The sequence below is a fragment of the Alnus glutinosa genome, chromosome 13 (assembly GCF_958979055.1).
Source record: "Alnus glutinosa chromosome 13, dhAlnGlut1.1, whole genome shotgun sequence".
Lineage (NCBI taxonomy): Eukaryota > Viridiplantae > Streptophyta > Magnoliopsida > Fagales > Betulaceae > Alnus > Alnus glutinosa.
In genome coordinates, this window is record NC_084898.1 from 21,601,711 (window position 1) to 21,614,264 (window position 12,554).

The window sequence follows — 12,554 nt, forward strand, 5'->3', positions numbered from 1 at the left end:
GCAACACAGATTATTTTGTAAAATCTCATGATGTTTCCAAGTTATCAATTTTGAGAATGCGAAACGTTATTAAGGGCTCTTTACATAAACAAGAATAATTTACTTACTAAGTCGTGGACTTATGCAGTTACTTTTCAACATGTGAAACACCTAATTGTTTTATAGATTAGTAGGTTGTCGGTTTGTAGAGTAAGAAATTCGTTTGGATGAAGATGCCGAGCAAATGACTGGCATTGTCAGGTTTGCTTAGTTAGATGTTAGTTGTTAATGTTTTAGTAGCGTTTATTTGGAAGCTATAAGTCTGTATTGATGATAAAAGATGCTCTTAAGAGATATTTTAGTTGTTTAGATCATTTCTTTTCGCTTTCCGCTATAATTTACTCTAATATATTAGTTTTGTATAGTGATTTCAGTTAATTACTAATTAATTAGTTTGAAGGAACTAAGACTAATTTTTTATTTTTTTTTTAAAAAAAATGGCAGCTAAAGAAAAGAAGTTCCAATGACGCACTCTGCATGAAAAGAAAGTTAGAGAATGTAAAGTAAATATCATGTAGAACCTCCCCCGTCAATCGTCATCATGACCAAGAAACTGAAATTGAACTCAAAAACTTTGCATTCAACTGACAATCCCTAGGCTTGTAAGGAAAAATTAAAGTAGAAAATGAAGCAGATCGAGCATATTAAAGTTAAGCAAATACAGATAAGATCTGTGAAGCACATCACTCTTGCCTGACAAAAGGTGAGGAGCTCATGTCTGTACTATAAAATGAATCCTCTACTCCACCATAATAGTTATCATCCTTCTCTTCCTCCCACTTGAGAACCTCTCTTATATACTTGAACGCCTCATCGATGGTCACCCGGTCCCTAGCCCTAACTTGCGCCACAAAAAGCTTTTGACCTGCGATGGAAGCATAAAGGTCTTTGAACTTCATTGCAACATAGAAGTATGCCTGATGGGCCAATGACTGGTTGTTGTGGTGCGTCCGCACCGGACTAAAATCGTTGAACCACTCGCAAGCGCTTAAATGCACCCGATTGACCTTCTCCTCGAAGTGATCATACTTGTTTAATATTAACACAAATGGGGTATCCCTAAAGCAAGGGTGTCTGACCAAACTCTCAAACAGCTCCTTGCTTTGCATCATTTTGTTTTGAAGTAGGACTCCACTGCCATTACTTTCTGAGGCAAGCCCCATCTGATCATAATCACTAAGGGAAACACAGAACAGAACCACACGAACATCTTCAAACATTTCCACCCACTTACATCCCTCGTTCATCCCCTTCGCATTTACCCTTATAAGTTGATATCTGTAAAAACGCCATAAAGAAGTTCAGAATTCTATGATTGCATATTAGATGCCAAAGGGAGAAAAAAGAAGTAGTTCAAATTAATACGCTCCGGAAAATATCATATATATATTCCTTAAAATCATCTTTTTGATATTGTTCACATTGGGGGGCCATAGGCTAGGCAGTGAAGGGTGGCCAAGTGGGACGAGCTCGACTAGATCTTAAGATAAAAAATTCTAGCTTTCCTACGTCCTACTAATTACAATGACAGTCCTAATTTTAGTAATAACAAATTGAAGGATTCTTGGTAGGTGCAACCAGGCCACATGTCAAACATCGTAAAATTCTACAATATTGATGGAAATCACTAAATTGCTATAGTACAGAATCACAGATACCACAGCAGAGATTTTCTGACTAAATAGAAGGATTAGGCAGGGATTGTCTATGACTACACAGAATAGTGAGATGTGAAATAAAATTACTTGGTCAGAGGCGGGGGTTGAGTCTCTACATTGTCTGTATAGGTTTCAGACATTGGGCTACGATCATCAAGGGAGAATTCTATGAAAGCCAAACCATTTCCTTGAGTGACCCCTTCTGCATATAGTATGTCTCTCTCTGAAGGTTCATATTCATTGCTGGATACCTCAACAGCCTGAAAGAAACAACATTAACTTCTTTAGCCATTCAAGATGAGTAATCCTCATTCACTTTTTTCTTAATCAGGAAGATTGCTGATAAAAATATCAATTTGTTTCAAATCTGTCCAGCAGCCACTGCAAAAGGCTGAGTCACTACATTGATAGAAGATATCATACATGTGTAGATGTCATTTGTATCATATAGGTCATTCTACGCAGGCATATGATATTATGTTAACATTAATGAACAAAAGTAGTTGAATAACATAAATTAGATCAATAATATCAATAAAATAACATTACTTCCTTGATAATTTAGACCAGAATATTGTATTGTATTACCTATTAACCTAAAACAGAATGTTCATGTCCTGTATCGAGTAGATTAATCCCAAGAGAAAGTGATGCCATTTGTTTCTAGTAGCATCCATCACCACAACCACAACACTAATTTGATGGGGAAAAAAAGGAATTTGAGTGCATACAAATATATATTCACAGACATACAGAACAACATCAGGGTCATATATTTTGTTCAAAACCTTGGTAGCCATTCTCACAATGATTGCATGGACATGGGTTGTAAAACCAGCCACTTGGACCTACAGAGACTGGATCAATGTTCATAATCATTCAAGTAGGAGAAGCTGAGTTTCCTGGTATGTAGCTACACACTTGAGAGTGGAAAATAATGCATATTGGATATGGTGCAGGTAAAGATAAAATTGAGAAGCTGATATAAATGTCCAGTAATCCATAGTCAATGAAACAAACAAATACAACACTAGATTAACAATGGCAAGATTCTGATAGGAAGAAGGGGCACCTTCCATTTTCAGAGAACTCAGTTTTCCCAAAAATAAATTATGAAACAGTTAAAACATGTTGTAACCGTGTAAACACTGGCACAGGAAGATTAGCAACAATAAAATACAGTATTATAAAAAACAAATTAAGATGAGATATCATTGGGGGTGTTAATAAAATACCCTGCTCAAGAAGTACTCTGCAACATCTGGAAGGAAGTGAAGCTCATCTTTTCTTTTATATGTTTCCTGTACAGCAGGATCCTTCCACACCTCTTCAACTAATGGAGCATACTCCCGAGTTGCTGCAGGAAAGAACGCATCCAAATCTCCAGTTGCTATAATATCTAGGAGCCAGTCAGAGAAATGCTTCAACCTGGGGTTGATGGAATAGACAGATTGACTTGTTTCATTAGGATCAACCTCTCCATCTGAAACAAGATCGAAATCAGATGTTACATATTTGGAGCACTGTAACTCAATTAAATAATACCTTATTTCAGTTTGCAAGCGGTCTGGTCAACAACATTACTATATCGACATCCAGAAAGAATTTATTTGCCCTTGACAGAAGTTAAAGGGGCTTATTACACAAGCCATACACTCCATGGCACTGTAACACATCTATTCTCTTTGAGTTGAGTTGGTGAAGATAATATATAACAGGAACCTCTCATAGAATACTTCCTTTGCTACTTTTAGACTTAAAAACTAAATCATAAGAGTTGAAATGAAGAATTCTCACCACCCCTTTAATGCCTTGACTGCCGTGCCATCACAGCACTGGCTTCTCATTGAACGTTTACCTTCAATTAAGTCTATTCCAAGAAAAACTATTTCTGGGAACTCCACTTTAGGTTGAAACTTAAGCAAAAAGAATGTGGCCAATGTGATTCCCCATCTCAGAAACTCCAGCCCACTGACTACAATTGAAATAATATAAGACACTCGAGTTCTCTTGAGAAGAAAAGAGATGGGAATTTCTTAAAGCTACAAGGCTCAACACAACACAAGTACCAGAGCAACTTACTATGGCAATGAATTTTAACCTTATAGACATGCAATCATTTCCAACCAGTATGATGCATAGGCAGCCAAAGGGAATAATATAACCTCATAGAGCAGTATGCATAAAAGATACTAGTTGGCAATATAATTTCTCAGAACTAAAGAAAAAATCATATGCATAGTCTAGTCCCCCACCACTTACATTAAAGATTTGAAGTTTCTGGACTTCAACTGAATACTTTCATGAAGAATGGTAGTGAGAAGTGGAGACCAAAACCACTATGCAAGTACAACTACTTAATACGAAAAACAAAGGGATATTACCTGCTTCAGTGTTCTGGTCATTGGAGGTTAGTGCTCTCATTCTAGACATGGCCTCCTCCTCAAAGCGCTCCCGTCCATCAAGCAAAATGCTGAGATATCTGTACATGTTACTCTGGATCATCAGCTTAATATCCTGCATTTCTTCTATAGTAAACCTGTTCCCGTACAAAAATTTGGCCTGCTCAGGCATTAAAGTACAAGGTGAGAGTGAGCATTAATAGCAAGGAATTATGCAGGGTAAAAAGATGATCATCAATGGAAATGAGACATATCAACAAAAGGCCTCCACAGGACCCCATTGAACATGGCATTCAGTAAAACCAGAAACAAACGTCAAGAAAAAATTCTGTGACTCTAGTTTCTTATTTTGAGAACAAGTTGGAACCACAAAATGCAGCTTAGGGAGTCTAATATGAATGAATGTGTGGGTGTGTGCGTGTGTCAGCCCAAAGATTAAGATTCCTCATATCTTAAAAGTTTACCTTGAAAGCAAACATCCCTGACCACATATTTACTCAAATAAACACATAATATTAGTCTCATATTGTGTTTAGGGCCTATTTATTGAAAATATTTGTAAAATGAGGGCACCCTCACAGAGAATTCACAAGCTTCCCTAAATTCTAGGAAACTTGTCATTGATTTCTGTACACGCAATACAATATCCATTAATATATAGTTCTTAACTCTAAAATTTTAGGAAAAGAAGTTCAAAATTTGTGGTAACACATAGGTCAAACTTGAAAAAAGATTATTTTGCTCAATGAAGCTTTGGCAAATCTGACCATAATAAGCATACTTTGGTCTTCACGTGTAGTGAAAATTCAGATTCTTGTGGCTGATGTTGCGCTTGTGACATAATATGACTGACACATGGCAAAAATGAGGAGAGTTCGTCATCAGAGAGATGAGGGTGCCCCTGTCTTAGACAATCTCTTATGGGCAGCTCATATACATGATGAGTTTTTCTAATCCACATTGAAGCTCAAAAGGTGATTGATTCTGACTACACAATATGTCGGTTTGACTTCAGATGTGATTCGTATGTGTCTGTTTCTTGTACCAGGTATAAAACAACTGTGGTTTCTTTAAACCACTTTTAAGAATCTAAATCATGTTACTTTTGAAAGCCAACCATGCACTTAAAGCTCATTCACCTTGTTGAGTAAAGATCCAGTGTAATATGATATATTTTCGGCAATAGCTTTAGCACTACATGGGGTCATCCAAGCTGAGTCAAAGAATCCATAAACTTGGCTCAGCTTGTTCACACCCCTAAAGGAGAGTTTCAGAAGCAGTAATCAACGAATGCTTATGTAGTCTACAAGTTTTCCTTTCAAGTAAAGAAAATTTCACTTTCTCAAAACATAGACGCCACCCCTTTTACTTCAACAGTTGAAAAGTTGAATAAAGAGTTGTTCTTTAGGGCATCCATTGTATCACAACCATTTTTTTTAAAATTTCACTGCATTTACTTTTCTTTATCTACAATAATTCTTATACAGAAATAGCAACCAGTAAGCCACAGATTGCCTATTGGAACAGAATTCTCACAAGATAAGGAAACTTCTCAACAGTCAAGTGATTATCAAGATGATCAAGAAGATGCAGGACTCTGAGAAACACAAGACCTGATGAATAACAACCACTTGATGTATAGTTATCATTTGAGTTGTAGATAATATGCTGATAAGGATGTAAAGTATTACAAATGAAACAAACCACTCCCGTGCAATTCACGGGAGTCAGCATTTCAATTCAATTTGGTTGTGTTATGATATTACCCAACATTATGATATGTCCTACAACATGAAAACTGCATTTGCTAATTCAGAAATGCATAACCAGTTTGCAATGGAGCTGGAGTGCTGTACCTGCTTAAAGATAGTGCTGGTTCCAGAGCCTTGAAGTCCAAGAAGAAGAAGCTTCTGAACTTTTTTCTGCTCCAGATAATTCGGAACCGTTGTATAATTGCTAGGCTCATCTCTTGTTCCAAGAGGTTGAGTATGGGGCACAGGCAAAGAGAACATGGTACAAACAAACCGTATTGATGCCTGACTAGCAAAAAGCAAATCCAAGCTGTTTCATAAAGGTTCCCAGGATCCAACACAGAGAAGGTTCAAATCAAAAGTTTTTCAGTACATACCTTCTCCCAAATGTTTCCCCTAATATTGTTCTGACCTTCCTCTTCATAACGACCATCCTCATACACCCAAAAATGAGTGTCCCGTGGACACTGCACCTTTGCCAGCTGAAAGTATTAAAAACTAGGTTAGTAAACATATCATATTGACTACAAACCCTTTTTTTGTGTGGTGGTGGTGGTGGGTAACTATATTGACTACAAACTTAGTATAGTAAGGTTCCATATCAACAGGACTTGCCAATTATCATGTAAAACATAGAAATTTTCATTCTTTAAGAACCAATTTATAGTGACAGTCCATATTAGTATGACATATTGATCAAATATAATGTGAACTGTGGCCTCTGTGTTGGCAGTGTTTAATACAAATCTATGCCAACATGTCCAATGGAGTGGAAATGGAAGCCTCATCATGTAGCTGCCCATACATTGGGTATGTGTGTTTAATTACAGCTATATAGACTATAACTTTAATTTAATTACATAAAATTGGCCCTATGATCAAATTCTCAGCGGAAGCTTTTGGAGAAGTATTCTAGAAGCAAATCGAAACTAAGGAGAAATAGTGACTTCTGATCATACAATAATTGGATGATATCTCTTTATAAGCTAGTGGCATGGTGTGTGTCGCACTTGCATATGCCTACGACCACACAAGCTCCAACTAAAGCACTTCAACCCATCAGTTAAACTAAATCCATGTATGCTGAAGAACAAATAACAAATAATGGCCCTTAGGAGAGTGTCAACCTTGACCAATCAGACATGCAGGTTATAATACACGGAAATACCCCTATGAAAGATAAGAAAATTGTTTATAACTTTAGAAGCATACTGAGAGATTGTGACTTCTAATAGATAGCAAAAGTACAATATAGATAATCTATGGGCCATTCTTGGAAGTATAACAAAAAAAGGAAACTATAGGTGAATCTTAAATCGAACATCGATAAATATAGCTATATAGTGCTTATAAGAAGAGCATGAAAAAGAGAGGTGAGTAATGATAACTCTTAAATCCATGAAATAATTCCTTAGTTCCAGTGTATGAACCCAAAAAATATCTTCATTCTTTAATATTTTGTAAGAAGATCGATCACACATTCTATGAAAAAAAATCAAAAAAGTAATTTAACTTAAGATGAGATCAACATTTTCAACTATCAATTTTCCCACTTCCACTTTTCCACTTTTTGCTCCTCTATCCATGTCATCTCTCCTCTTTCTCACTCTCTCTTGCAAGAGAGTCTCTAACATGCATGTAAGCATGCTCCAAGAGGCGCTAGTATCTAATAAAGTATACCCTGCTACTCTCAAAGACATGAAAAACAAACTTGCCTCGACTGTTTGGGTCATGCCGTGCATGTGAAAAATTCATATGCTTGAGAATCATATTAAAGTTTCATTGTCTACAAAACCTATGAATGGGCCAATTCACCCACAAACATATCCCAACCACTTCAGATGGTTCATAAAATACTTGAGGGAAACCTAAACAAATTAGAGACCCAATTTTCCCATACAATATAAGTTAGATTACCTAAGAAAGCAAAAACATATGTCAGATTTCCTCCCATAAGTAGTATGCCTCTAACTACTAACTAATTGCGCCAGAAGCCTCTTCAACCAATGAAAAAAATAAATAGAATATGTTTTTATCCTTAAGAAAAAAAATTACCAGATCTCGTAGTTAGATTATCCCAATGGAATGGACATGAGAGAGCTGATAGGAAACCCCGCAACAATTAAGTTTGGTACTTGACTTAGGTTTATGTACTGGTTTAGTCTCTCCACCCACTAAACTTAAGCAATTAGGTAAAAGAACTTAGAAAAGTATATAAAAACGACAATTATTTTTTTATTTCTATCAATATCTTCTATTGTATTAGCATTACTTAATTATTCTGACTCAGTGAGTCTTTTCTTCTGTGATGAATCGTTTTTTTTTTTAAAGAAAAAAAAAATTACTCACAAAAAGGAAGAATTAATGTTGGCACCAGTCTTACATTTTATCTCTATAGACAAAGAGAAAAAAACTCAGCATGAAGAACAAAAGAGGATTGTAACATGAGAAAAGCAAGGAGGTCAACCTCTTTCATATGTAAAATATAGATTCTAGCAAGGCAATGCAATTGGACAATCTGAGTAAGTCAACATTTCTGCTTAGACATTTGAGGTTCTCTCGTAAGAGATTTGTGGATCTAAATTCCTTCAAGTACTCTTGAGGTTAGATTTGGCAAATAGATGTCATTAACTTCTTTACCTTTGGTCCACTAATGAGGCTACATGAGCTACACAACCAAAAGTGGCCTTCTTCCATCCCTTAAACCCCTTGTCTATCGTGAATGGGATATTTGATCCTAAAGGTTTGATTCGATAAATTAATGAGAATTAAGTAAAATGTGATACTAAAATAGCCTTGTCCCAATATAATAAGTCAGCTTATAAATCCTCTTTCACCTTCAAGGGTCATACTAAGAAGAGCCCAAGTCATTGCCCTATTGTTTACCAACCTCATAAATGATCATCTTTCCTTATACTCACAAGTGGTGTAACTAAACCATGAAATCTACTCACATAACAGTACCAATTCACGGTCATCATGCAACACAGGTTCATTGGACCAAAAAGAAAATTGATGCAATTATGGGACAACATGTGGTAAGTTATTGGCAGAAAAATCTGTCAAAACCAGAGACAATTATTACTTGATAATTGTTTTCTACTAAAAAATGGTTTCTCAAAAGCTAAAAAACTAGAAAAATGAAAACAATAAACATCATATATCCAATATTGGAATTCATCGGCTGTCATCTAATATATGTACCAGAACATCACGCTATGAGTCACAGCTTATGACAAAAGAAATAAGATATATGTCCAGCTGAAAAGCCAAAGAGCTCACCCGTAGCACCCTCAATTCGAGCTTTGTAATTTCTCGGCCATTCATGTAAACTTCAGTATTCCCATTGCTTGCATCAGGGCTTAGTTTCCCAGTGAAATTTAAGTTTGAACTTATGGTTCTATCTGGTTTTTCTCCCTCCTGTCAAATCAAAAACTACAGATATTTAAAGCAATTCAAACCCACTAGGGAAAAAATAACTCCAAAACATGCAATAACAGAACACTGAACTTAAAGACTCCCATTGAAAATGTCATGTTGAAAATGCCTCACCTTTCCCCAGAGACCAGATTCCTTGTCATACCAATATCTACCGGGCTTCAACTTTCGTGGGGGTAAAGGACACCCAAGTAATTCTGACATCTCTTCCGGCTTCAGAGGGAATCCATTGACAATTAGCTGTTCTGGCCGAAGCTGATTAGCTGAGCATTCTTTCTCTGCTCTCATAATCTGCTTGACTTCCAAAGGACTGAGTAATCGAGTTAATACTCTTGAATGTTTGCCCAATTTTAACCGCTTTGATTCATCAATCGGCTGACCAATGCAGGTTACACACTTGCGCCCTTCAGGCATTGATCCCATTGCCCTAAGCACACAATTGCTGCAATACTTAGCATCACATACTAGGCAGGACTCCTTTGTTTCCCACTTCCCTTTTTTACAGCGATAACAAACTCTACTTTTCTTCTTCTTCTTCTCTTTTGAAACCCCAACATACATAAAATCTGGCTTCTCCACATCAACCTCTTTCCTCTCAGATCTGTCAACTGTATTAAAAGTGACTACTGGTGCTCTCCTTACTTCATTAGCAATCTTTTCAGGAGGATTCTGAACTGAACCCGGTGAAGCTGAGGGCGAAGCAGAAGAAGAATCACGGTTTTGCAAGACAGACACTACAGACTCTGAACTGCCCGACACCCTCGGACTTTGCGTAGGCGAACTTGTGACACCAGCAATACAGGACACCGGCAAAGGGATAGGTTCAACTACAGGAGGACCAACAAGGACAGCAGCGGATCTTTTCGATTCAGACAGGAGTTCTGCAGTTGGGATTGAACGTGAATTTACATCAAGGGGTTCCACTCTAGGCACTTCATAAGAAACCGGCGGGCCCTCGTACTCCAAAGCAATAGAGTAATCAAGATCTGTATCATCTTCAGGGAGAGAAGTTCCCGGCGGGAGCATCTTTTTCACCAATTCTCTCCAGCTCTCTCCCCGCTTGGCCTCCATTTCTCAAAATAACCAAGTCTTCAACAAGAGCCCTAATTCAATATCACCAAGCACACTACTACGTCCTATATAATCCAAATCAAAAGCTCAAACATCTTAATTGCACAATTGGCACCAAATACAAGCATTAACGTTTCAACCACCCGAAGATGAACAGAGAATAATCAGAGCTAAACGAAGAGGAATTACGACTTGGAACGGGCAATAGACGTCGACCCGCCGGAATCAGCCGGTCTTCAACTTGAAAGGAGAAATCACAAAAAATTTCAGCCAAAATTCGAAAGAAACGAAAACGAAAATTCAACTATTTGGAGCCCAACCCAAGCATGAGCATCAACTATCAAACAAAAACAAGCATAACCCACGAGTATGATTTGAATCTATTTGCGGTCAACAACAGAGGCGCCCAACTTGACATCCCACAATTTATGACAGCTTCAAACCGTCGGCATAGCCATTACAATCGCTAACCGCAAGTGTTGAAAAAATCATAGTCAAACAAATTCTAAAAAAAAAAAAAAAAAAATACCACGGACCAAGAAATGTAGAACATAGAAGGATTCCAAATTCAAAGCAAAAGAAAGATAAAAAAAACGGAAAAAAAATACTTTTTCAGAATATTCAACTTTTAGAGAGGGAGAGATATAGCAAAGCTAAGTAGGTACCTGGGGGGAAAGGGACAAATCTGAGGGTAAAATCGAAGAACTTTGAAGGGGCAAAAGGCAACTGATGGCCACGTTTGTTTACGCAATCCACCGTGAGATTACCCCCAAGTGTTCTACAGTCTACGGAGTCGGACAGAGAAACAGAAGTGCGTCCCACGTGTCTCTCCAGTCGCATAGTGACGGAGACAGGTGAGCCAGACTCCACGCGCCCACCACCCACGTGTCTTGAATCACGCGCACGACCAAGATATTTGTAAATTTTTTAGTGATACTGTTCCAGTGACGCGCTTTTAGAGAGCGGGGGTTAAGCATTGGCCATATTTTAAGATTGTGAAAAAAGGACACGTACTTCCAAATTATCATAAATTTGCAATCCGTTATTTTTATGGTCCCGTAAAAAGACAAAAATACCCTTCAAATTTCTCAAAAAATAAATAAATAAATAAATAAATACCTTCACGGTGGCTGTGATCACCGGTTTTTTTTTTTTTTTTTTTCAATAATTTATCATTTTTGGTACAAATGTCGAGGTGGGCAAAAAATCCGACCACCACGTACCAACCATTACCGACCGGTAAGCTAAAAATACCTTTTCGATATCAATTTGATAGATGATAGAGGTTTTTTTTTTTTTTTTGTCAATTAACCGGACCGAATCAGTATGTACTAAGGGTAGTCAACATTTTTAAGGGCGAAGAAGCCGATGTCTATAAATTGTGAGAGCAGGTTACAGACATAAAGATAAACGTTGATCTATCTTTCTCTAAATTTATTGTTAATTACTAGTAGATAGGGGCAGAATTAAGAATTTTGATGCGAGGGACGAAGTAAAAATAAAATAATATTAGGAAATAATAAAAAATTAAGTAACATTTACCTTTTAGTAATTCTACTCATGGGCTTATGTTGGCCAATAACATAATATAACAATTGTGAATTAAATAATTATAAGGGAAATGATTTTATTTTTGGTGCATGCATGTGGCGGTTTGGCCTTGAACCAAACTAGTCCTTGTGGATTTCAAAAGTATGGTGAAAATCTATCCAAACTCATTCCTATCATTTAAGGCTTTGTTTGACTGTCATTTCTTGTGATGATGGAAGAATTTTGGCATGGAGAAATCAAGTTGCACATTTTCTAACCAATCAATTTTATGTCAAAATATAAGCAACAAAGTTTGACAATTCCAACTCAAAAGGAATATACCATGATGATGCAATAGTCTTTTATGTTTGTTTTATTTTTTATTTTTTATTTTTTATTTTTTATTTTTTAAATTAAGATCGATCTAAAATACTTAAAAAAAAAAAAAAAAAAAAAAATTATTCTAAAAGTTGATTGAGTATTTATGCGACAATATATATTATTAAATTGTTAAATTTAATTTGAACCCTGAAATAAGATTATATTTCAATAATAAGACGATATTTTTAGTGGTGGAATGATTATGGCAATTTGTAAGAACAACTTGAAGATGCTAGTAGAGGGACTGGTTTGTAGTTAATTTTTACAAATCAATCTAATAAATT

General features: G+C 36.5%; 1 protein-coding gene across 1 annotated transcript; it reads right to left on the reverse strand.

The window, feature by feature from the left end:
* Nucleotides 1-593: 593 nt before the first annotated feature.
* Nucleotides 594-10,941, reverse strand: LOC133854022 (extra-large guanine nucleotide-binding protein 3). The gene is made up of 8 exons (XM_062290043.1): nt 9,403-10,941; nt 9,133-9,270; nt 6,228-6,332; nt 5,956-6,135; nt 4,082-4,259; nt 2,933-3,180; nt 1,785-1,957; nt 594-1,317 (listed from the first exon to the last, which is right to left on the reverse strand). Exons 1-8 carry the CDS (start codon nt 10,357-10,359, stop codon nt 723-725), a joined length of 2,574 nt encoding a protein of 857 aa, XP_062146027.1. The 5' UTR covers nt 10,360-10,941; the 3' UTR covers nt 594-722.
* Between the last annotated feature and the right edge of the window lie 1,613 nt (nt 10,942-12,554).